General features: G+C 44.6%; 1 protein-coding gene across 1 annotated transcript; it reads right to left on the bottom strand.

Moving 5' to 3' along the window:
* Nucleotides 1–186: 186 nt before the first annotated feature.
* On the bottom strand, nucleotides 187–27,177 carry fhip1b (FHF complex subunit HOOK interacting protein 1B; the record flags this gene model as incomplete). The annotated part of the gene is made up of 11 exons (XM_080498501.1): nucleotides 187–500; nucleotides 1,603–1,765; nucleotides 3,993–4,171; nucleotides 6,733–8,103; nucleotides 10,474–10,643; nucleotides 11,661–11,740; nucleotides 12,899–13,066; nucleotides 16,103–16,348; nucleotides 20,117–20,347; nucleotides 22,411–22,818; nucleotides 27,049–27,177. The coding sequence occupies 11 exons, from the start codon at nucleotides 27,175–27,177 to the stop codon at nucleotides 187–189; spliced, it is 3,459 nt and encodes a 1,152-aa protein (XP_080354627.1).
* Nucleotides 27,178–27,447: the final 270 nt, after the last annotated feature.

The following is a 27,447-nucleotide window of genomic DNA, read 5'->3' as shown; positions in this document are numbered from 1 at the left end:
ATCAGAACTTTACAGTTGAGGAAAAAACAAATCTTCAAGTCCTATAGGTTTCCTATAATGATTTTGGTAGAAAAAAAGTCAGTTGAACCCCCTTGTTGTCTTTGCTCTGCGTGGCTGCAGACGACCCACTTCAGTGACGATAGAAAAGCGCGAGCGGAACCAGACGGAGGCTAAAGGTTTTACCGTTCACTCCTCGGCGCCGCGGCTCTGAGGGAAGGGCAGCGACACGGCGTGCTCCTGAGCCAGGGCGGCCAGCTCCTTGAGGAACTCGCAGAAGACGACGGCGCAGTAGACGGCGTTCTTCACCCGCAGCGCCTCCGCCTGCTTCTCCAGGCCCGCCGCGCCTCCGCCGGCGCCGCCGCCGCGGAACAGAGCGCTGTGCAGTGATTGGCCGCCGTCCCGGACGTGTGCGAAGGCCAGCTGAGCGGCGTGCCGAGCCCGAGTCGGGCTGTTGGTGTGACGGAGGATGAGGTCTCCGAAAGACGACTTACGACTCTTCACTGCAGGAACAAGAAGGTAAAAATAGACCGTCAAACCAACAACACCTTTTCAACAACATCTACAACTGAGATGTGAAACAACGTCTCTTGAACACATTTCTTCAGAGTAACAACAACAACAACAACACTGAGGGCCTTTTTCAAGTGAAAACACAAAACTTTTGATGCATTTTGAGTGACAGCCACTGAAAATGCAACTATTTGAACCCAAAGAGGAACTTTGTAAAAAGTCCCCAGTGACAACAGAAGAGCCGAGAATGCTCCACAGTCAAACACATTAGATTTGACGTATTTATCTTGGCCCAGCTGGTTGTTTTTGTAATAAAACAACATACACATGCATGCAACCTCCTGGCCTGGCATGTCAACTACATCTTTCTGAAACAAAAATGCATTTTCACTTGAAACGAGGCCCGAGACCTCAGTGATGCTGCGGTGAAACATAGAAAACAAGCATTAGCCTAAAAGCCTTGTTGTTTGAGGCTAATGCGTGTTCTCAGGGGGAGTTGGTGAAAACACCCAGAATGCAACAGCAGCAAGGTAAGTTTCTGGGACATTTCACTGGATTTTACACCAGAAGGTTTCATTAAAATAGGTTTTATGTTGAGATTGGGGTTATTTCAGTAGTAATTGTTTAGTTTTATAAGACAGATATTTTCATCACAGCTACTCTGCACCACAAGAAACAAAGACCTTTAATCTAAAGGTTATTACGGTGTTATTTTACCAGTCTGGAAACACTCAAGATGAAAATGGTCTGAACTGAACTGTGCTTGACACCCCTGATTAACAAGGTACTTTATTCATCACCCCATGAGGAAATTCAAAGATATTATTATATTCTTTACAGACATTTGGATCCAAGGAAAGGATCATCGGAGGAGTTTTCTTACAATAAGTCTGCAGTGACCTTGTGTTTCCAACTAACTGAAGTATCTCATTTTGTAATTCTATTCTATCTTTAGGGGGAAGTTTGACTCGTCTATATTTCTAATATTATTTCCTGGTTGTCTCATGAGTTCCTCCTCAAACTGTGCCGTCATTGTCCCACGTCCACTGATCAGACCCACAGCAGCACAGATTCTCTCCTTCCCAGGCTCACCCAGCGAGTCGGAGCGCCGCAGCGTGGGAACCGCTGCCGGCGAGTCGCTCCAGTCCAGTTTGCCTCGGGCCACCAGGTACTGCTGGGCTTTCTTCAGCATGGCGGGGAAGTCCTCATGAGAGGCGGCGAACGCTTCGATGCGGTTTTTAACAGAACCTAAAACCTGGAGAGAGACGGGGGGGGGAGGTTGGTTGATATTCTTCAAGGGAAAACACATCATTTAAAAAAAAAAACAACAACTTGGAAACATTTACACAGAAACTGCAGTAAAGCTGAAAAAACGTGTGTTTTCAGTGACCGAGCACCGTTGTCGTGCAAACACAACCACAATGCAACAAAACGTTTCGGCCTTCACTTGAGACCGTGGTGGAAAGAAGGTGGCGAGGAACTACGCAGACACTGAAACACTGGGTACGACGCTGTGGAGGAGAACAAGTGGGATTACTGTTGCAACAACACATCATCAGTAGGGTCAAACTAACCTGTCTCACCACGTTTTTTCACCGGGAAGGTGAAAAAGCGGCCAACATTTTTTTTGCCCGTTTTTTCACTTAGCCGGTGAGGCGGGGAGGCGAGCCCAGAGCGGGCTCTGGATTCTGGTGTCAAGCGTGACCCGCCCCGGGGACAGTGGCAGGTGGGGAGTTTGACTGGGGCGGGACACCTGTCCAACGGTAACGCAGGCGTCCTAAGGCCAGCTCAGGGAGGACAGACACCTCCCGTGGAGCAGAAGGGCAAAAGCTGGCTTGATCTTGGTTTTCAGTATGAAGACAGACCGTGAAAGCGGCGCCTCACCATCCTTCTGACTTTTTGGGTTTTAAGCAGGAGGCGTCAGAAAAGGTACCACAGGGAGAAGTGGCTTGTTTATAGCGACGTTGCTTTTTGATCCTTCGATGTCGCTCTTCCTCTCATTGTGAAGCAGAATTCACCAAGCGTTGGATTGTTCACCACTAATAGGGAAGGTGAGCTGGTTAGACCGTCGTGAGACACGTTTAGTTCCACCCTACTGTGATACACTCAAAATGTGTAAACCCATTTATGTAAAAATGAACACAGTATATTGACAAATACTTTATTTTGTATTATCTCCACAGTCATGATAACTAAAATGATCAGTTAGTAGGAAGAGGGAGAGCGGAACCAATGTTCTCAGATTGTGTTGCTCAGGGTCTCCTGGGTGTGGGTTTCCTCCTCAGAACAACTTTTGGGAAGGAAATGAACGGTTCGCGTCTTCAATCCACTAAAACCTTTACATGTGTTTTCCAGGTCAGTACCCTTTGAAATGTACAGAACACCATGGTAGAAAAAGCTCCGTGTTTTGAGGGTGTGTTTCTGTGTTAAGTGGGGAGTTAACGAGCGGAGTGCTGCTTCACATTACAACGTGGCAGAGATCCCGCGCTCTGAGTTTTCTGTGTAGATTTGTGTAGTCTCTGCACATATTGACATGAATTTATACTAAATCAGCAGTATCTGACACTCTGAAATCCTGAATGTTGATAAATGTGTATTTTTGGTCATATATTTGATAGTTCATGAGTCATCTTTAGTGTAAAGAGTGCAGGGATTAATATTAGGTTTTTGTAGTTTGTATTTAATGAATATGTTGAGTTAATCCAGTGCTTCTCAAATGGTGGGGCGAGCCCCCCTGGGGGGGCATGGTGGGGTGTCAGGGGGGGCGTGAGGTGGGCGCGACTTTCAGTATTAGTGTCTTTATTCATGCTTGAACGATAAAAAAAGGGCCTCCAGCTCATTTTATTAATTTATTTTGATAATCAGGCGATTGTATGCAGAATGCTGGTGCAGCAACTCATACAGTGGTTTATACAGATAAACAAATAAATATTATCAGGTTTTCAATGGTAGTACAATTCGGGGGGGGGGGGGGCTCTGAAAAAAATTCTGTCCTCTCGGGGGGGCGTGACAGAAAATAACTGAGAACCACTGAGTTAATCAGTGTTTCCTGTTTTATGCTAAAATGAGATTTAGACCATACTATTGCACTTTATGTGGACTAAATACTTTGAATGTAAAGCAGAGATACTGAAACACAGGTATACATGTTCTGAACAACAGTTGAGTTGGATGTTTAAGGATTTCATGGTTTTGTTGAATAAAAGAGAAGAACTTTTGGGAAGGAAATGAACGGTTCGCGTCTTCAATCCACTAAAACCTTTACATGTGTTTTCCAGACATCGAACTCAAACAAATCTCATTGTTATTGTGGTCACAAGCTTTGGGACCCGCAACACTACTGCTGATGTGTTGTTGCTATAGTAACTGCAACAACACATCATCAGGAAGCCGAAAGCCGGAACAACATGAAGGAGAAGGTTTCCCAACGAGCCGAGCGCAGACGTCCCCGCCGCCTCGGGGCTCCCGGGGAAGCGGCGTACCTGGATCAGTGACTTGACGCTGGGCTGGAAGACCATGTTGGTGTTGAGCAGGAAGGAGCGTAGGAGGGGCTGAGGATAGCAGGCCAGCTGGGCCACGATGCCGGTGAGCAGGATGTTGACGTACAGAGAGTTTTGGAGCATGTTCTCCAGCTTGGCGAACAGGACGACCATGAACGGACCTGCACGGAACAGAGACGGCCAGTCAGGAACAGACGCACAACTTCCGCTACAAACAGAGGGTTTGGATGTGGGCGAGGACGAACAGGTGGCCATTAAATAAACCACGGAGCACATCTTGCTGTGAGTCCGTCTCATTAACGAGGCCATTCAGGACTGTGCAAGGAAGAATTTGAAATGAGATCAGACAGAAATAAAGCGTCAAGCTTTTGCTTCACACTTTAAAACTATTTTAACATTTAATGTGTCTCCTAATCAAATTCATTTTAAGCTTGATTTACAATTATGTTCTACATTTTATATATATATAAAATGTATCATTTGCTGCGTTGTCTACTTTTAAAGCTTTCATTATAATATTGAACTGATATTACATTTTGACACGTTTTCTTCGTTTTTAAATTGTGAAGCACTTTGAACTGCATTTCCTGTTTGAAAGTGCCAATTATTGTTATTAAAAAACAAATGAAGAATTTTCTGATAATGTACTGTTTGACTAGTCGCTGCTGGAAGTGTAACTTGGTACATTGAATAAAAAAGGGGTTTTTGCAAGAATGTTGAGTCTTGAAATGACGATATGATTTGAGAGAAATGCAAATACTTTTGCAGAGGATGTTGATATCTTTCCAAGTTTAAAATTTGATTTTAGAACAGTGTACTTTCTTATTTTTGTCCCTTTGGCCAAAAGGTAGAAAACAATTATTACCGTCAATGCTTTTTAAAACATCAACCAATAGAACATTGTTATTATAATTGTACATTTTGACAGAGCTGTTACAACGTAATGCATCAGTTCTTTAAGCCTGCCATATTCATTTTGCACAAGTACATAATACATAATGATGAATTTGCGATATTCTGTGCAGCTCCAAGACCAGCACAGTATAAGTATGAAGAACAAGCGTGATAAAACCAGAATGTAACATGACGTTCAGTCTGCTGACGACAGTAAAAGCCACCAGGAAAATCAGACATTGGAAAGTGAGGAACATCAAAGGATGAAATGATTTTCCACTGATCTCAACATGACGGTGGTTTACCTTCCATTTCCACACAAGGCAATAATACATAGTCACATACTTCTTTGAACAAAAAAGACCCTTCATGGGCTTTACTTTGCAATCAAGGCAACATTTCTTCAAGGATTACTATTTATTAAAACCAAAAGGATGAACAAATATTCAATATAAGATCGCCTTATAATTAGATCTTCAAGCTACACAAATGTAAACCATCACAAAGAAAAGAAGGGCTGCAGCTTAACTATCAGTACTGATATTGGGGGAAATGGTGTGTGGTCTTGTGTGTGTTGATAAAACGCAGCCATTTGAGAGAGGAAACCTGAGTGACGGGACAATTAATAGAACTATGGCTGTTTGTGGTGCTGGACGAGCAGCAACATCTGGAGCGGCGCTACAAACCTCCGACACACACGTCTTCTGGAAACTCTCTCTCTCTCTCTCTCTCTCTCTCTCTCTCTCTCTCTCTCCCTCTCCCTCTCCCTCTCTCTCTCTCTCTCCCTCTCCCTCTCCCTCTCTCTCTCCCTCTCCCTCTCTCCCCCTCCCTCTCTCCCCCTCCCTCCCTCCCTCTCCCTCCCTCCCTCCTTCTCTCTCCCTCCCTCCCTCCTTCTCTCTCTCTCCCTCCCTCCCTCCCCCTCCCCCTCGTACTGCCGCTCTCTCTCCCTCCTCAGTCTCTCCTCTCAATTAACAATCAGTCTCTCTAATAGACGACTGGGTGTTTAAAAAAAAAAAAAAAAACTGAATTGTTGGTAAAAGTTTTCTGGGTTTTTTGTTGTTTTTTTTAAGTTTGGAGTTAATGAATTGTAAACAATGAATGACTTTTTCAGTCATTTGCTGTGATTACAACACTCTGAATGTCTCACATTCGTTTTTAGAAGTCACAGGCAGAGTGATTCTTCTTTGCTCACTGCATCTTTGCCTTTCTTTACTGGGTGTGAACACCCTACTATCAAATATTTATCTGTGAGGAAAAAAAAGTTATTGTGCATCCTGAAATAGAACCAATGACTTTTATCTTGCCACTTTACCTCCGTCACTAATTGACCACTTGTTAGGACTGAACCTGCACTGCCAACACTGCCTAGATTCTTTACTACAGTGTGTTTATTGTACTTTATTCTACACTTTGCCCCCCCCATCATAGTTTATTTTCCTTGTATTTCATCTTATTGTATATTTTGCTCCCCTTAGAACTTACTATACTTTATTATAGTCTGTGATTTTTATCTTATTTTTAGGCCTATTTTATTTTATTTACTTATTATTACTCTTTACTGTAAATGTTTTGGTCCTTAGAGTTCTTGATAGTCATTGTATATAAGATTCCTCTATTCGTACCTAACTGTTTGCACATTTCTTGTCTTTCCTACTACTGAGTCCTTAAGAGCAGAATGTAGCAAGTACATTTCTCCATTGTGATCAATAAAGGCTTATCTGATCTGATCTGATCTGAGCTGATCTGATCTGATCTGATCTGATCTGATCTGATCTGATCCATATTGTGACACACAAACAACATGTTGAGCCAGTGAGCGGCGTCTCACCGGTGTAGGGCTGGGACAGCGGCTGGTTCAGAGGCCTGGCAGGACTGCAGAGGCCCGGCGCGGCTCCGTCCCCCGCCGGCTTGGCCTCCGGGGCCGAGGACGGCTGCTGCTCCTCGTCCTGCCGCTCGGCGGACAGAGACTCTCTGGCGCCGTCGTCCTGCGGGCAGGCCGCCCTGCAGCGCTCCTTCACCCGGTCCTCCAGCTCCCTCAGCTCCTGCGTGAAGGCCTCGATGCTGATGCCCTGGCCGTTGGCGTCCCCCGGGAGCGGCGGCCCCCCCGGGGCCTGCTCCAGCAGCTCCTCGATGAGACTCTCCACCGTCTGGGTGGAGTCGGGGACGTCTGAGGACGAGTGGCGGGGCTTCGAGGCGTCGCCGGTCGGCAGCTTGGCTTCAAGCGCCGGCGGAGCGGCGGAGGTCTGAGCGGGAATCTGGCTGGGGTGAAAAGATTCCCCGTCCCTCATGTCGCCGTGGCCGAAGATGGACTGCGAGAGAGCGGCGCAGCCTTGAGCGGGGCAGGTCACCATCGACCCGTTTTGATTCGCATTTTCGTCCAAATACTGCCGCGGCTCCCCCAAGTCCCTCTTGACTTTCTTTACCTCCAGCCCTCGGTCGCGGCTGTCCGAGCACCCGTCCGCCGGCGCCGGCGTGCCGTTAAACATGGCCTGGTAGCTTATGGTGATGGCCGAGGAGGGCACGCGAGGCGCCGGGGAAGAGACGGAGAGGGCCGAAGACAACGGCGTGGATGAAGACGAGGAAGGGACGAGCGGAGGCACGGGTTTGGGAAGGAGCTCCTCCCTCTGCAGGCTGCGCTTCTTGGAGCGCGGCGTGAGGCTGATGCAGTTGTTTTTGCCGATGGTGACGTCCCACTCCCCGCTGTCCCGCTCCGAGCTGCTCCACTCCGACCGCGCCGCCGCCACGATGGCCGCCCTCTGCTGGCCGGGGGGAGTGTTTGTACTCCCTCCTTGCTGCAGGGAAAAGTGCTCCGGGAACATCGCGATGGAAGGATTGGAGGTTGCGGGAGGCGGGGGTGGAGGGGCCGTGCTGGGAGACGGGTTCTCCCCGTCGTAGGGGGCCGACCAATCACGGCAGGCGTACGAGCAGTGCTCGATGCCCCGCCGGGCGTCCTTGAGATATTCCAGGTAGCCCGAGTCCCAGTCCAGACAGTCGGTGTTGGTGTGCGGCTGGTGCACGGGGCTGTCGGGGGACCCGGGGTGGGAGCTGGAGGGACCCGACTGCAGCGGCTCCATGCTGCTGGGGGCGGAGGGACCGCCGCCGCCGCCGCCACTGCTCTGCTGGCGGATGAAGAAGGACAGGCGGGACGGCGTGCTGGGTCTGGGCGGAGGCGGAGACTCCACACTCGGACTGGCGATGGCTGCAGGAGGACAAGGTGCCGACATGAAGCAGGAACAACAAGAAACCTGCATCGTGTGAAACCTAGGCTACGTTTAAAACACAACATCCGCAAGACGGAAAACTTTCATCGTGCGTTGGACGTCTGTTCACACAACACCGGGGCTCGGAGCCACGGAAAGGCAACTTTTTGAAAACAGTTCCCAAGGTGGGACTTTCTGAAAAGGCTCCAACTCCGTCTCCATGGAAACACACAACTATTCTGAAATGCTGCTACTGTGCATGTTCACCTGATGTACCAACTAGTTCTTCTGCACATGCTCAGTAGAGGGATGAAAACTGTTTCCTCATGGCCCCCAGCCCATATTCTCCTGGTACTGGGTACTTTTATTTTGACAGTCACCATAATAACAATCCAACTTGGTGGTTTTATTTTGATAGTCACTATAATAATCCAACTTGGTGGTTTTATTTTGACAGTCACTATAATAATCCAACTTGGTGGTTTTATTTTGACAGTCACTATAATAATCCAACTTGGTGGTTTTATTTTGACAGTCACCATAATAACAATTCAACTTGGTGGTTTTATTTTGGCAGTCACTATAATAATCCAACTTGGTGGTTTTATTTTGACAGTCACCATAATAACAATTGAACTTGGTGGTTTTATTTTGACAGTCACTATAATAATCCAACTTGGTGGTTTTATTTTGACAGTCACTATAATAATCCAACTTGGTGGTTTTATTTTGACAGTCACTATAATAATCCAACTTGGTGGTTTTATTTTGACAGTCACTATAATAATGCAACTTGGTGGTGTGTCCATCAGAAAGTCTGTGTTCTCTTGTTGTTAAGTTAGTGAATCATTCTCTGCTGCATTTTTATGTGGTTTCATTACAAAAAATCATTTTCAGCAGTTCTACTGTTTCTGTGTAAACGGACAGCTTTTTCAAAACATTGCAGTGTAAACTAGAGATACTTTCTGAAAGAAAACATAAAACTGACGGGTTTTAACTTTAAATGTCGTATAAACGGCGTCTCAAAATCCGTTCAAACACTGAAAGTGAACCTGTGTTCCAGGACCGGCTTCAGGAACACCTGAGAGGACAGAAAGGGGCCAGAGGCTTCGTCTGCTCTGAGATCGGTCACATTTATTTTGTACATATCAAAGGATGAACGACCTGGAGCAGACGGGAGAAGTTGCTCATTGCCTTTGATTGTGTAGCTTGGTGAAAGTGGGCGTCTCTGCCAGAGCTTGGCTTCATTATTAGATCAGGGGTGTGTGCAGTCATTCTTAAAGCTGGACGGGAGGACAGGAGGTTCTCAATCACTGGACTCGGTCTAGTTTCATGTTGGAAACTGAAAAATACTGTTTTTCATTGTTCTGAGTTTGAGGATTCACACACACACACACACACACACACACACACAGACACACCTTTTCCTGCCACGTGCTGTCAGAACTGATGATGCCATAAAAACATGAAAGCATGTTGACCCTAAACAATACATGAGTGGAGTTATTCCCTAAACAGAACTGCTCAGCCTGCTGAGGACGACTGAAGGAGCCACAACAACCTTTAACTTCAGGCTCTGCTGCAGAAATCAAGGGGGGGAAGTGATAAACCCAATGACATGAGGGTGTTTCTCATGAAGCTTTAACAAACATGTCACAGTCAAAACATCTAATGTAGAATATTTATGATGTTTTCTATGAAAAGTATAAATTACACTGGCAGAATAGCTCTTTTATAGTTTTTATAACAAATAAGGTAAATTCTATATATACCATCATCTTCTTTCTGCATTAAAAAAAAAACAAAAGCCCAGTATTGTGTAGAAATATGTATGTTTTTGATTGCACTTAATTTTACTCATTACTGTAATCGGATTTCTTTGGCTTGTAATACCTGCACCGGGCCTTTAAATCAGGGTTGTCAAACAGATTTTAGTTCAGGGACCACGTACAGAGAAATTCCATCTTGAGCGGCCCGGAGCAGTAAACTAGTGCCATACACACCTTTAAATTTAAACTTCAACTAAGATCTTCTTGGTGCAGAGTCGACGTGATGGAAACATCTATGTTCTGACCAAAACAAAACGAACTACAAGCTCAACATAAAAACCAATTGTAATGAAACCTGCTGCACAATACAGTGACATGCCCAAGATACAGCTCCTAGAGCTGTTGCATTATGGGTGTTGATTTACAAACTCGGTAGAGAGGCAGCATCACACTCTCAGCTCGGCTCCGTGTCGTGTCAAAGTAAAATGTACATTTACTTTGTCATTGTTAGCTTGCTCGGTGGATTGGCGGGCTGGATCGGAGCGCTCATTAAAGTACGTGTTTCAGTCTCACGTTATTTCCGGCAGTGTTTAAGCTCACCTTTCCCCCAGAAGACCCCGTCCTCTTCCCGCTCAGTCGACGTGGCTGCGTTCACCCGGCAGCACTCCGGGATCAGCGACAGGAACTTGTCGGCTGACTTTCCGTACAGATCGGTCTCTCTGATAGCGCGACGCTGACTCAGCATGACGTGAGTGCAGGGCAGCAAATACCTGAGAGCAAAAACACAAACGGCTCAATTATTTGCCATTAATCCAGAAGGTGGTGGAGCTTTTTGGGAACCTTAAAAGACTGTGTTTTAGTAAGATCAATACACATACATCTTTAATGGCATCATTGTCCATTTTGTCCAACTAAAACCAATTCACAAGGATATGGTAAAAAAATTAATAAATGTGAGGAAGCGTTTGCATTAGAGATAAACTCACAACTAGAAATGCAGAACTGCTCTTGAGGAGAATAATATCCATGGATGGAAGCAAATTTACTCGTCTAATTTTTTGGCCGCCATATTACTTTTTTTTTTTTTTTTATGAAAATTAAAAATGAACTTTGATCATATAAGAATGAAGAAAAACAAAACATTGAAAAGAAAAAAAAAAAGTTGATCTGTCAGCTGTTAAGTTTTGAATCTTCGCTTCATTCCAACTTGGCCAAAGAAATGATCTAACAAGTAGAGATAGGAAAGCGGCGGGTTTAACAAAAAGGGAAATATTCCCCTCCTCGTCAGAATCAACGGTGAAAAACTTTTATTGATTTTGCGTGTTTCAGCCGTCGTTTTGATTCCGCTGTCTCGTTCTACTCTTGCTCGCCCCTCAAACTGATCACACCACCACTCTGTTCCCAACGCTGGCGCAGAAGGCCGCTTTCTCACAAACCTTCAAGATAAAACACACTGGTTGTGCCATGTACTGGTACAATACAGAAACAAGCAACTTTTCAACTTTGGCAAACAATTCAGCCACTGTTGTGTTATTTGTTCTTCCTGCTGCTCCTTTGAGTCACTCAATACACCACCTTCTGGTCCAAAACTGGTACTGCAAGACTAAACAGGCTGGTTTTGATGGATATTCTGGCAAAACGTCATAAAAGTGTCTTTGCCTTGATATCAGGATTGTTGTTCTGTCCTTTACTTGATTGACCTTAAGAATACGTTTCTTAGTCCAGTTCACTAAAAGAAAGTAATAAAACGATGTGACGAGGAAAGAAGCTCAGATGTAAATACAGACCTGAGAACAAGCTGCAGCATGATGTCTTCACAGTTCAGCGACAGAAGAGTCCTAAAGAGGCTCAAAGAAACCATGCAGAGCTGCAACACACAGACACGGAAACTGTTTAGAAAGCAGTAACAGACAGAGGGACTCATTCTGTTTCTAAATCTAATTCCATCTGGCCAGTCTCTCTAAACTGACCCTAGTTATCCCCTTAAAGATTTGTGGTTGTGTTCCAGAGGTCAAAAAAATGAACGTCTGACGATTTCTGGCAGGGATTCAGATGGTAAAGAATGTTCAGTCTGACGACTGAAGCTTCTCCAAAGACCCATGACAAACTTCACAGACAATATTTTTGTAAGAAACAAAACTCAGTTGGAATCAGATTGATGCAGACAGCATTACGAGAGCAAACCAGCGAGGTAATGCCACGTTGTTCCACAAGATGGTGCAGTGAGTCGTCCCACTACTCTCCTTTAATACAAACGGAAAAGAAATTCCCGTGATATTTTTTGAACAGCAAAGCCAACATGAGTTTGTCATGTATCTCCATTTTTACTTTTCATCGTTCATAATAAAGTGCATTCATAAGAAGAGTTTGACATTATCCAGAAAGATATCAATGTGGCTCATTTCTACTTCGAGAATGAAGGGCCCGTCCACACGAGCTTGCTGGTTCACCGAAACCAGGTGTTTCTGGTTTCTTTGCCAAAGACCATCATCTGTGGAAAAAAGATGAGGTAACCCCCCCCCCCCCCCCTCCCCCCACCGCAGTCCGTGATGTCATCAAATAACCACAACAATCAGGGCAGGAGGAGCAGGGCTATAGACCTATAGAACTAGAGTTATATACATGGTTATGAACAGGAATCTACTTCTAAAGTTCTATTTGCTCTGTCTTCTTCTGTGTTTTTGGTGTGTTTGGTGAGTCACAGCACCCCTAAAGGCCTGGGATGTGTACTACATGCCCTGGAGCCTCGTGTTGAGCCGTGATCATAGTGACGTGTGGACGGAATTCTTTTTGAGAAATAAAGGTTGTTTACACTCGTGTGGATGTAGCCTAAGAGCGCAATCAAGACTCAAATCAGGACATTTGATGTGCTTTAAAAAAAAAAAAAAAAAAAAGCCCCATATATTGATATTTATTTCTCCGGCTTTGAGTCCATCTTTGTTGTCAGCCCACACACCACCGACACAGCCCCAATGGCTTCATAACACACACACATATATTTAATGCAGTGTACATGTGTACAAACCCTGGAATTGCTGCTGATGCGGGTGAGCAGCGTGTCCAGGATGGTGTCATTGTCGTGGTGGTGCAGCAGGATGAAGCGCAGGAAGGTTTTCAGGAGCGACGTCTCCGTCACACTGCGCAGGAAAAGGTCCAGGTAGGCGGTGCTGGCGATCATTTCGTCCACCGACGACTACACACACACACACACGGGTTAAAAAAACAAACAAACAAACAAAAAACACGTCACATTTAAGACAAAAAAGAAAGCATAAGAGTTGTTGTTCAAATCGGGGGGGGAAAAAAAAATGTTTTTGATTCATAATGTGACTCATGCGTAGGAGAAGGTGGAGTCCCACTTCATCCTGCTTCAGTTACAGAACAATATCACATTTAGATCCACACACAGCAACAGGCTATTCTGCTTAATGAAAGCTACTCAGGCCAAGATGACAGGGTTTGATGTCACTATGTGACACAGTTTATGTCAGGAGTCTACTATGAAACTCTTTGTTAGTGCTACATTACAAAACAAGACCATTTAACACGATTTAGTTCAGGGGCCACATGTCGCCCAATTTCATCTTGAAACAGCCATAATGATTTTTATATTCAAACATTAAAGTTTTTTGTTGTTGGGCACGTGAAGGAAATGTTGATATTTTCACAAAAGCAAACAGTTACATTGCTACTCTAAAAAATTGTTTTATAAAATAATCCAGTGTTTTCTTGGAAGCTTTTACAATGGACTTGTTGATTTGGCCGGATCGTCGCCTCTTGCAGGCCGGTTTTGGCCCACGGGCTTTATGTTTAATCCCCCTGGATTAACGTCCTCTGAGGGGCTTCGCAGTGGTGCAGAGGTTCACAACAGCCACTGATTGAGAGCAGCAACGACACGCTGCTGCGCCGCTCAAGCTTTCTATAACACAATTTGAAGGAGTTGAATAGACGATCCAGCTTCTGTGGCTCGATCCACTGCCCTTCCTCAGTCCATCAATCAATGATGACCCTAAAATGTTTCTATGTGTGGGCAGACAGACAGGCTGAGGGTTGCTGGTGTGACGCTGCCACGTTGTGCCTCATGCTTATTTCAGCAAGGTCGCATGGTTTCCCCTGTTCGGATGAAAACACATTGAGGTCTCCAAAAACTCAGATGTGACCTCTTCCCCAGTATTCCCCTTCAGTTGTTTCATTATATTTGTACCATAAAGAACAATTGTCTCCAGCACTGGGGGGGGGGGAGGGCAGTTTACCAACAGTGTCTGTTGGCAAACTGCAGTTAAAAAAAAAACTGTTTACAGTACAGCTTGTTTAGCACAGCTTACTTAATCATTTCTTATATTTTTAGAAAATGTTTTAAATGTATTAAGATACGATTCAATTAAAAACAATTAAACAATTGTTACTTTGGTCCTGGAGCTCAGGTCCTGGAGCTCAGGTCCTGGAGCTCAGGTCCTGGAGCTCAGGTCATGGAGCTCAGGTCCTGGAGCTCAGGTCCTGGAGCTCAGGTCATGGAGCTCAGGTCATGGAGCTCCTCGCACATGATTATCTTTCTGTGGAACGGTTTCTCTGCTTTTTGCCAGTTTCTCACAAGTTTCACTCAATTGTTCCTGCTGCTATTTCACTTTCCTTCTGTAGATATTTCAATTATGAGTATGAGGGTTTTATCAGTGGTGATGCAGCAGCGTTTAGTCCTTCTACAGTGCCATCTATTGGTCACAGACGGTATCGATATTTAAATACAAACGCTTCTTCATGAGTGCATGACCAGCTAAAACAAAACTTCAATAGCTTGAAAAATACGGTATCACAATTGTGTTTTTCTGTAAACTATCAAAAGCATTTCATTAAAAACAGACAGTACGACCTTTATATCGAGCCCAAATCAACATTTAGATGTGAATAAAGTGTCTAATATTGGTAGAAGTCTAAGACACGGTGAGTCAGTTTGTTTGCACCAGTCACACAAACGGCAGCTCAGAGGCTTTACAAAGGAATGAAAAATAAAAACACATTAAAAATGTGTTAATAACTAAAATGATTGTAAGAAGTTCAGAGTGCAGTCACCAGTGTTCAGGCCTGGTGAAGAGGAGCAGTTTGACAAGACGTCACATTTTCATTCTGCTTGACGCTGACACTTTCTGTTTGTATGTTTCTCGGTTCATTTCCTCAGTGGAGCCACAACATCTCTGGTGGCTGATTCACAGCAGTTTACTGCGAAATAACTCTGTTGTCTTTCTACCTCGCAGAGTATATTTAGATAAAAGTACATGAACCTTGTCTTTCTGTCCTTGTCAATTATTTCACACACTGCTGGGTTTTTGTACAAACACACAGTTTCAAAGAGAGATGAGAAAGAATTACAGCCGAATATTATTGGGTTGAACCTTCAACACTCAAAGAGCCATTTGGACGCATTTCCCTCTGAACACAACACACTGGGGCCTCCCAGTGTGTTGTGTTCAAAGATTGGATGTCAAAGTATATTTAACACATTTGGGTGGATAATTAAGTATATTTGACACAAAAGCACAAGATATTAAATATACTGGGCACAAACACATAAACAGGCTGTTGCCCAGAGTGCAAACTCAACAGCCACCGTGCACTGGCTCAGATACGGTCTTGAGAAACACAGTTTTCAGAAATGTATTTCTTAAACCAAATAAGCCATAAAGTTTAAACACCGCTTCACAGATGAGGGCTTTGAGTGATGCGTGAGGTGCTCGTTAACATTAAGGAGCTGCGTGGCTCATACAGGCGAGGCTACGTGCTTTTTGAGCAGAATTCATTTGAAGGATTGGACTTCAAAGTACAATCACTCTGTACGGAGACGCGCAACACGGCCTGATTTTCATACCTGACATGTGCGCAAAGACGCTGCAGTCTGGATTGAGAAAGTTTTCAGCTGCGCCACAGACACAGGAAGCTCACAGCTTCAGACGACCGCAGACCTGAGGCTCCGGCTACAATTCCACGTTCTCTGTGCCACTATTGTTGCGTAATGACGTTACATGCCCGCATCGTTCACAACCATTTTAACGCACTCTCTGTCGTGGCACCGCGCGACACAGCTGGTCTGGGGGCGCTTCACTTTACCGAGCTAAATGATGAACTGCAGTGGGACGGAGGCTCAAGGAGCCGCAGCAGAGGGACGAAAGAGGCATGCGGAGCCGCAACTTGCCGACCCCTGGGTTAAACTGATGACGCGCAGCATCCATGTTGCTACCTTATGCAGGGCGGGGCCCATGACGGGCACCAGGAAGCCGTTGTGGAGGTAGTCCAGGAGCTGCGAGCGGACCAGAGGGTGGGCGACCTGCACCACGGCGTTGCAGAACTCCAGAGAGTTCATGAAGAGCACGAGCGACGACACGCCCATCCAGTCCTCCCGCCGCAGGGCGTGCCAGTCGTCCCCCCGGACTTCAATCTTCCTGGGCAGCGACGAGTACAGAGCGCTGAGGCCCGTCGCCAACACCTGACGACAGGAAGAGGTGCAGAGGTGAAAACACAGAACCTTCTTTGCAGTTTGCGTGTCTGTTTTCACTACAGTGGTGGTTGGAAGCACTGAAAACGCTTTTCAAGAACGGCCCCCCCCAAGTTGGACTTGTTGGACAACCTTCAGCAACGTTGTACTATAATAGCTGGTCACTGCACCATCTTGTGGTACAAAGTGAAATTACAAGGAACTGTGGAAAGTTCTTCCAACACTAACACAGTGTGCCAATGTCATAAAATACATTTTAATTACCGGTAAGTCTTTAAATTGTTTAGATTTTTAGGATTATTGAAATCTTTCCAGATGGAAACATTACTTCTTGTAGCTGTAATTAAAAAACAACAACAAAAAAATACACTCACATTCACAACATGATCATTCTACCTCAACTTCCAGCAGCCTTGATAATGTGTTAGAATAAGCTAATAGACTCCCCAGAACCTCCAGACGTGACGGTTTCACCTCTAAATTACAAACATTAATGCCGCCTTACAATTTGACAGCACAGCCTACAGCAACCTTGATAAAGTGGATGAATAAGATGAGACTCGCCAGAATCTTCAGCCATGGTGGTTGAGACTAAAAGCATTTACATAACAGTCTTTTCACTGCAGCTGAGGACATCCATGAAACGGCACGTTTTTGTTGCCTGGTGGGTTGAAATATAAACTGTGTAGAAAAACCTAAAAAAAAAATGTTTTTTAATGATGACACTGCTTATTGCTGTGACTACATCCAAAGCCACGGCTCCATCCAAACATGTGCAGCAACTCTGATTACAGTGTGTGAAAATGCACTGAAAGAAAACAGCAAGACTCCAGCTGAGAGGAAGCAGCGCTTGGTCCTCGGTTCCACCTCCACTGGACCTTTTTAGCTGCAAGTAGGTCAGACTGAATCTGCTGGAAGGAAGATGAGCAGAAAATAGCTGAGATGGCTCTTTAGAAATGCGTGTGTGTGTGTGTGTGTGGGGGGGGTGGACAGTGACAGACAACTGTAGAGTGAAGCACATAATGTGGATCAGACATCTGAAGAATGAGTGCAGTGATCTTACGCACACACACGTTTCACTAATCAGTCTTTCGATAGTGAATTCATCACAGGAAACTAATCAGCTGAACTTCACTTTTTAATTACATCTTGTGGCTGCAAAATGCAAAATGATGCTGCAACGACAGCCAGACATAATCCTTAACTTTAAATATCGGACTTTGATTAAAGCAGTCATTGCAATTGTTCTATGTACCTGTTATTATTTATCTAAGATTTATTTTTATAGTACGGTAATTTATCTCTTTCCTATTTATTGTAAAAATGACAAAAAATCTCAACATAAAGCCGATTTAAAGTGAAACATTCTGGTGCAAAATACATTGAAATGTCCCAAAAAGCTGTTGACTCATGCATGTTTTGACCACCTCACCCTGGCAGCAGGGCTTTGAGGCCAATGCTCCTTGGATAGTTTTCACTGTTATTCTGTGTCTGCTTCTCGCAAGAAATGGATTTAGAAAAATTGATACTTTGACATTTTTGCTGGGTGATTTGGCCGGAGTGGATTGGTTTTAGACCAAGGGCTTTATGTTTGACGCCACTGGTCTAAGTAAAAAAACAAAACATCTTCAGTACTGGACGATAGGTGTTGGATTCTGTCTGCACGTCACAAACGTTCCAGAGCATTCTGGAACTGAAACACTGACTGAATTGGATGATATATGTGGTGCACCTGAACTGAATTGTAAAGAACTCCATCGGAGTGAAAAATAAAACCTCATGCGAACATAGCAAGTCACTCACACGTGCTCTAATCCGGCATAAGCGGTCTTGTTTTAATCTTACATAGTGTATCTCTAGTGATTCGATGAGGTAATGTGCACTTTTTCCTGTAAACTGTGGCTTCATTTTTAAGATGTGCCCAATGCATCATATTAATAGACATGCATTATTAATAATAGGGAGAAATTCTTGTAAAAAAGGGAACATCTCGGCCCAATGCCATGACCTGGATTCACACCAGGGTTGCTGCGGCCACAACCGATCCGATCCGACCACGGCGGGCTTCACTGAGCTGCTGAACCCTTCCTGAATAACCCCTGGTGTCTGGTTGAGACACACTGCTCCTCTGCTGGAAATGATATCATACAGAATCAGGGGCGGCGGCGAACTGGCTGGTAGAGAAGCTGCCCTCCAATCAGAAGGTTGCAGTTTCCATCTCCACGTGTCAAATCTCAAACATCTCCATTATTTAACGAAAGGGTGAATGTGATTGAAGATGTAAAGCACCTTGGGACTGTTCGAATAGTTGAAAGGTGCTACACCAGTGAAATCCATTTATCGCTTAAGGTTTGACATACGAATCAACAACACATATACCGAGTGCACAATTATTTGACACCAAGTGTTGCAGAAAAGGAGAAGAATCCTTTAAAATGCAGTCGGTGCCATCGCCACCATGTTTTATAAAAAACCTGTGACGTTGGACCGAGCGGTAGGTTTTTCATGTAAGTGGTGGGGACGCTGAGAGAGCGAGCCGATCGAGTGTGGAGAAGGGCGAGCGGCCTGTCAGAGTGCATAGTCATCTCCTTCCTCTTCCATTTTCACACACCATCACTGGTGCAATGAGATAACACGCACACACTCTTTTCTTAAGAGCAGGAATGAAATGGAAGATGAATTGCATTGGAAGCTGTCCCCAGCTCTCACATCACAGACGAGGTCATACTCGCATAACACTGACCTGAAATCAAGAGACCAAGATTTTGCATGTTTATGCAAATTTCCCCACCATAAAAACTTGATCCAGAGAAGAAATTCAAGTTCAAAATGATGCACAAATCCCAGATAAGACACACATTTTAGTATGGAACTGAAAAAGACCTTGAGGATGTTGACCTCGTATGACCAAACGGCTGGATCTCTGCCGCTGTGGAAGTCATGAATTGATAAGAAAATAAAACTCAACAAAATAATGAATGACGAGTGAGCAAGCTCCACTATTCAGACTTCTCAAATGCTTTTGTTTTAACTTTGGTTTAGGCTCACAAGTCACACAAAGAAATGTTAAAAGTTTTGAATAAAAAAAAGCTGCTTTGGTTTATAATGAATACTGTGTCGCAGGAGAAAAGTCCTTAAAATCATTCAAAGAATTATCTGCAGCCACACTTCCAACCCTAACTGTCCGGGACCCAGACGAGGTTTCTAGAGTTTTAATGGGGCCTGGAGCGGTTCTTTCTGATGTCGTGACACTCGCCAGACAAACACAGAATAAGAAACTCACTCTCATTGCCTTCATTGTAATGTTCCTGCTTTTATATGACGGTTAAAGTGGGACTTTAGTTTCATTGTAATGGATCAGACATTGTACAGGATTCTGAAGCCTTATTCAGCTTGTTTACACAACAACATGAAATCACATCATTTGTGTGTTTTCGTTTCAGAAAAGTTTCAAGTTTACACTGCAAAGTCTTCATACCGATGTTAGTTTACTAGGAAACGGTAGAAAACAATGTCGTTGGCATGTAGAGGCAGGATGGGCGCCATTTGTTTTCACAATGAAACCATATGAACCTGGATTGTTTTTATGACGACTCTCCACTCTAAAACTACCAAGTCCCAGGAGAATGTGGACTGAATGTGGACTTGGCGTCTTGAAATGAGGCCTGAAAGCAGTCTGGTGGGGCTTCAGGGAAACATGGTCAGGACCCTCAACGTTCTACACCGTCACTGAGGATCTTCACGAGCGCCTCCACTTACCGGGCAGAAGTAGGAGTTTTCAGAGATGTACTGTGCCACGGCTTCGTGGCTGGCCGAGGCCGACATGACCAGCAGCAGGGCGTCTCGGGCCTGCTGTCCGATGGCTCCGTCCCGGTGGATGAACGGCACCAGGAGAGAGAAGATCAGCAGGTTGGTGGAGCCCTGCTGGACCGGAGCGGCCCGGAACAACATCTCCAGGACCACCGGCTGGCGGGCCATGGAAACACAGACCTGGTCAGGATTACAAGAGATTACCTGAAGAACAAGAACAAACTAAACAAAACAAATAAACATGCAACATCGGTGCTTGGTTAGATCATATAACTGGCTCCATGCACAATGAAGTATTTCTTAGAATACCGTTCTCCTGAAGTGTCACTTCAGTTTGTTCTTTTTTGATCAACGATTAAGCCACGTTCCCATTTCACTAGAATTTGGTATTTTCTGTAAAAAGCTCCAAAGGCTGAAGGTTTCCCGTCGCCCCTCCGTCGGGGGACAGAGCGGTCTGGCTTTGAGGAGCCGTCTGCTGATTGGTCAGTGATTTATGACACGCCCTCAACATTTTAATATGTCGGGTGTATGACTCTTCTGTTATTAACATATTCAGCTTTGCTCTGGTTGTTTTAACCTTAACCCTTTCATGTTGGTCCCTAAAGAGCAGACGAGGCGGGACAGGGGACTCTGGACCAGAGGCTCCGGCTGTAACCCAGTGTTTTTAACCTTTTTGAGCCAAGGCACACCATTTTGTTTGGAAAAATCTTGAAAATGTTAAAATGGTAAACTCTGTAGCCTCTATGAACAATATAAAGTCATTCTCATCAAAGTTTTATCAACAGGAATCAAATAAATCCAGAAAGCAAGGACTTTTTTTTAATAGTGACTCCCTCAGTGTGAAACCTGGACCTGATGGATGAAGAGCTGAGATCCTGGTTCACATTCTTCCTTTTCTAAAACTTCTCCATCACTGTCACTGACACAGTACTTTGATACAAGATGGCAGCAGGAGGTGGAGATGAACCACACTGACTCTGTTAAGTTCCATTTCACCGGCAAAGTTCTGTGCTGCCCTCTAGTGGTGAAGAGTATTTATACATGATTACTCTGCAACACACTGCTCTCACAGCGGACAACGGCTGTGAGAGCAAATGATTTTTAGAAAAAAATGTGAAATTGGATAATTTCCCACGGCACACCTGACTAGATCTCGCGGAACAACAGTGTGCCGCGGCACAGTGGTTGAAAACCACTGCTATAACCGATTGCCGTCACGTTGCCGGTGACGTTGCGGCACAGAGCCGACTGGCTCGGCTCTGTGCCGCCGGAGTGCACTCTGGTGCAGGGCGACGTCACCGGAGCCGGCCGGCGTTCACTCTCTAGGAAGCAACACGGGAGCTGCAGCTGCAGCTCTGTGGCTACAAAGAAAAAGTTAACTAAGCAACTAGTGCAAAGCGGAGGATGTAAACAACAACAACAGAGGATTCAATAGGTCCAGATCTGCCACCCGGCTGAGTTTACTGTTGGAACGTCACATACCTGTGCAGCTCTGAGCCCCGCCTACTTTTTAACCTACTTTCTGGAGGAAACGCACCCAAAACGAGGTTTTAGAATCACAGTTAAATGAAACCATTACTACTGGCATTTTATTTCATTTAGAGTTGCATTGCGCCAATAATAAAATAGCCATGACTCTATTCTCATAACACATGAATGAAAAGACATAAATGACAAGTAACAACATAGTTTTTTCTTGAATTCTTGAATTGAGATTGAATTGGTACGAAGCGTTGAGAAACCTTTGTAAGACCTCCGTCTCCATGTAGCCTGAGGAAAGGCTGCGACTGTTCTTATGCACATGTACATGGACAATAACGTTTCCTCCAGAGTGTCATGACTCCCAGTAAATATTCCCCTGGGACTTGGTATCATCATGACTGAGAGTCACTTCTATAATAACAATCCAACTTGGTCGTCTGCCAATATGAATGTTTTCTCCCGTTATTATTTATAGTGTATTGTTCTCTGCACGCATGTTTGTGTGGTTTCATTACAAAAACAAAAACCTGCACCCACTCACTAGCGGCCCTACATGAAAACCATATCGTTTTCAGCATTTCTGCCATTTCTATGGAAACGCACATCCTTTTCAAAATGCTAAATACAAAGTCTAACCTTTTCTGAAATGAAAACGCAAAAACGATGCATCTTTCTTAGAAACATTATGTAAACAGAGCTCAGGAGTCAAATACAAATATAGACAGTGTGTGCCATACGCGTTAGACTAAGTTTCTTCATACCTGATTGAGCAGCAGCACCAGACTGTTCTCCAGGGCCGGAGGACAACCCAGTTCTGGGTCACCACAAGCTCCCAGCAGCCTCAGCAGCGGGTGGAGGACGGCCGTGTGCTGCAGCAGAGGCTGCTGGGACTGACCGATGAGCATCTCGAACAGCTTGAGCAGCGCCCCCTGGCTGTCGGGGTCCAGGCCGCGGTGGAGGTGCCACTGGACCAGGCGCTCCAGGATGTTCTCGGTGACCACCAGCTCCAGGATGGGGCCCATGGACCTGATGGTGGCGCCGCCGCCGTCCGAGCTCTCGGCCGGCCGCTCCTCCGCCAGCAGACACAACATCTGGTCGGTGTGGTTTCTCACTGCTGTCAAGTCGTCACTGGAGGAGGACGTCTCGTGCTGCTCCAGCACCCAAGACACCTGAGGGGAGGAAGTGAGAAGGACGGTTACGTGCAATTCCAAAACCCTTCCTTCACTTTGGGGAAAGGGAAGCGTACGTTTTACAACTATTCCTCATCAACACTCTCAGACCGCGTCTGGATTTGTATGGTTTCAGGGCACCTGCATATACAGCCACAATGCACTGCGTGCAATATTTGTTTTTGACATGACTTGAAAACAAACACGGAAAAATTAGTTCAGTGGATGAGAAAAAAAAATAATAATTGTTTTAATTATATTAAACACCAAACCTGCCTGATTGGTCGCCATTTCCCAAAATGGCCACTAATTTTGCTACTGGAATGACTCATTTGGCCACGTTATTTCCCTGCAACATATAGACGGTAAGTACATTTTATGAAACTTTCTGAATTGGTGAAAAAAACTTAATGAAAATGACAGAAAACAAAAGCTGATACAGAAACCAAATGTCAAAACAGACGTGACATAATAGAAGCTGAAAGAATTGCCAAAACCCACAGCATAAAGTCACCATTGATGGATCTTCTATTGCGTTTCACACAACAGAGGTCACGATTAGCTGGATCCAATTACGTTCTGGCAAATACAAAGAGATGCTCGCATTCAAAACTCTGGACAATTTAGTCTCCACTTAACCTCCGGTGCATGTTTTTGTAAAGAAACTGGAGTAAACACGCGCACGCACAGCGAGAACTCAAAATCTATTATGACCAGCAGTTCCTGTTGAAAAGCATTGAGGAGCACTGTGAATAAACTGATGTAAACATTTAGCAACATTTATCGGGAAATCTACCGATCAGCATGACTACTGCACAGCTGAAGTCGCTGCTGCTGCTGCTGATAAAACTTTGCAGCCTCATTGTGGGTGATGAAGGACGACACAGTGGTGTGAATCACTGATTAAGCAGAGGTTTCACAACATACACCATGTTGTTCCTACAAACAAGTTAGAGAAAGCAGGGGTGCCATATATTAAATATTCAGCTGCCGAGTTCTGCATAACTGTGTACATCACTTGAGCCATTCAAGTGTACAATGGTGCCTCTTGTGACCGTACTGGGGAAGGAGAGGCCAGCCACAAGCGCTGGATGTTGTTGTTAACAAGTCCTTTAAAGTAGGGAAGTCAAACATAAGACGGGCTACAACCCAGCCTACCAAACCGTCAAGTATATTGTTGAAATGTCAAGAAACAAGAAAAAACAAACATTTAAACACATTTTCTCAGAGTAGTGTACACAGCACCTGAGCGGAGCTGAGATCATGGCAAACTGGCATTAGCCTCACAGCCGTGCCGTCAGGGTGACTTTGTAAAAACACCCATAATGCAACAGCTAGAGGAGACGGGTTTTGGTACATTTCTCTGTATTTTGTACCAGAAGGTTTTTGTTTTTTTTTAGTCATGTTGAGATTTTAGTCATTATAGGTGGTACATTTTTTGATTTTGCAAAATGATATACCCAGTAGAACCAGTGAGGAGCGGACCGGGTCAGAGTGACACCCTGTACTGGGCGACACGTCACTGAACACAGACACAGATTACACATATAACTGTTAACACACTACGATGAGTGACAACGTGCCAAACGCAGACAACAGGCAGGTTTTCCTGGAACATTTCAAGCTGAGTGACATTGAAGCGTCCAAAATACTTGGGCTGTACCAGATTATTGGAATATTCAGACGTTGTGGTGTCAGCAGATTAGTTCTGAGATGTGAATAATCGTTGTGCTGTGAAGCTCCTCTCCGTCAGCCCCTCATGCTCTCCTCATTGTCTGCAGACTGTGCCGGGCCGCGGGTGATATGCAATTAACTCCATACTGTGCTCCTGTTTCACTTCCTTAAAGATCCATAGCGTAACACAACGTTCCATAACGATCCATAGCTTAATGCAACGTTCCATAACATAATGTAACAATCCATAGCGTAACAACGTTCCATAACGATCCATAACTTTCCATAACATAATTTAACAATCCATAATGTTTCATAACATATCATAACGGCCCATAACATAACATAACAAAACACAATGGTCCATAATGTTCCATAACATAATATAAGTCCATAACATTTCATAACATAAAGATCCATAACGTTCCATAATGTAACAATCCATAACGAAACATAACAATAACACAACGACCCATAACATAACAAAACATAACGCCCATAACGTAACGTAGTGATCAACAAACGATCTCCACTTCCGCTGCCCAGCGTTCTCCACCGTTCCTCCAGTAGTTTATGTTTCACTTCAGGAGTTCTGAGCCTCTGGATCTTTATTTGTTTTTAAATTGTGATTGTTCAGACGGGAGATGGAGGTTCTCCTCACTAGAACCCAGTAGATCTGGAACAGGAGCAGTCGGCACACAGATTGCACGTTCAACCTCAGAGGGGCGGAGCCTATCGCAAAGGGTGGAGGACGATTTTGACATCACATACTCTGGCATATGAAAGTGGGCCAAAACCCACCAAGAGCCTCCAATCTGGTCCCACCAAGCAAGGAGGTTATAGAGGATTTATACTCGTTTTATTTTGACATTTCATTGTATTTTGTACCAGAATGTTTCATTAAAATTGACTTTATGTTGAGATTGTAATCATTTTCAGTTCTAACTGGGGGTTTTTTTGGAAAAAAAACCCAATAAATAAATAAATAAATAAAAGACCATTTCATTCCATACACTGTGACACAACAAAGAACAACTTTGAAGTGTAAATTTAAAGGTTATTACAGAAATACTTGACCAGTCTGGTCACTCAGGATGAAACTGGACTGCATGTGGTCCCGGAAGTACATTAAATCTTATTTAATAATTATCTTGTGTACATGTGTGTATTTGTATTATATAAATATTTGTATTGGTGCAGTTATGTGCTTTTAAATAACTATCACATATTTGGTTCGTTCAATATCAACTGGTCCTACAGTTTGTCCTCGTGACCCGTCCCTCTGAAGAGAGGACCCCTGTCTTCAGGGGACACTTGCCCTTGGACTATAGGTTGTCCTTACATCACAGATTTTACTGTACTTTCATCATGTACACGCCACAACAAAGACAATCTGTAAAGTTCAACTGTAAAAGTTATTATGGCACTGTTTTACCGTATGGCCCCCTCAAGACTAAACTGAGCTTCATGTGGCCCCTGAACTGAAATGTAAATGACACTGTTGGTTTAAAGCTTTTAAAATGCTGCATCTGAACTGGCAGTAAAGACGGCGTGCTCTGGGAGTAGTAGGTGGAACTGGAGCACGAGTACAAGAACTGGATTGAAACAAGCAAGGCAGAACATCTGCGTGAGGAACAGGCCGAAGCCTGTATTTAAAACAAATATGACACGACCCTTTTAAAACTGTATAAATAAATGTGAGCTGTGCATTCATGTGTGGGCGTGACCTTTTCTAGATTCATTGCAATCTTATCTGCAGCACATTCAACATAGTCAAGACCTGTAGGGTATGTTCGTACAAGACGTAGAACAACTGGAATCCCTCATATCTCATATTGCCTCAGGAAGAGACGAGGCTCAGTAACTTATAAAAGTCAGTCAGTGGTTGGATGTTAGCCATTAAAATACACTGACCGACTGTGGCACCGTCAACTGAATGTGTGAACGCCGACAGGTCGAGGTCAGGACAGATAATCATTCACTGAAACGCAGACGGAGACGTGACATTTCAACTTGGCGCTCTGCTGTCCACCGTGGATGAAAAGTCAATATTTACTTCACAACTAAAACAGTTGTGAAGTAAATATTGAAAAAGTTTTTCTTTTGTTTTATAAGCGGCTGGGCCACAACCTATTACTATGATTATTTTTGTTATGAATGGGTGAAATCTATTATCATGAGCTGCAAAAACCACAAATTCCAAACTCAGAAATACATTTATGAGCATTTTCACCCCAATTAAAACACTGACCGCGGCATGAGGACGCACTTCTGCTTGTACTTGAATCCAAAAACACTTAGAGATAAAAAAAATATTTATCACCTGCTGTTTTTACGAGCTTTTGTCATTTTTATTCCAGAAAAAAGAAGATTCCATCTTCAAAACCTTTTTTTCTTTACCTCAATTAGCCTTGTGAAAAGGGGAGGAAGCCATTGTTCTCCGTGCACATTAGTCTAATGCAGTATTAGTTCTGAATATCCATTTTTTTCATAATGAGAATGAATAAGACACTTGCTGATCAAAGTGGAGAGTGAGGCGTGGTGCTGGGAGCTCACCTGTCTCCAGTGGTTCTCAAACACCATGAGGCAGGTCTCGGGGTCGGCGGTGCAGGGGCTGGAGGGGGCGGCGCTCCGGCCCGACCGACTCCCGGGAACCCGGGGGTTCAACCTGCTCAGCCAGCTCATGCTGGAGCCCGAGGGAGGCAGGGGAGAGGGCGCAGGGATTCAGACACCCCAGGAAAGAACAGGACACAAGGGGGGGGGGGGAGAGAAAACAAAAGGGGGAAAAGATGGAGCAAGGGAAAGGACAGAAAATGACAAAACAAAGGGGGAGGGGCAGAGAAAGGAGGGGAAGAGTGTCCAGAAAGAGAAGAAGGTCAGTTGACTGCCAGTCAGCGTCCGTCCAGGAAACACTCGCTGCTGCTTCAGAGCGTCTTGGACCCCGTCCTCCCTGAA

This window comes from Blennius ocellaris (genome assembly GCF_963422515.1).
Source record: "Blennius ocellaris genome assembly, chromosome: 6".
Classification (NCBI taxonomy): domain Eukaryota; kingdom Metazoa; phylum Chordata; class Actinopteri; order Blenniiformes; family Blenniidae; genus Blennius; species Blennius ocellaris.
Note: the sequence above shows the minus strand (reverse complement) of the source record. Positions and strands in the feature narration are given on the sequence as shown.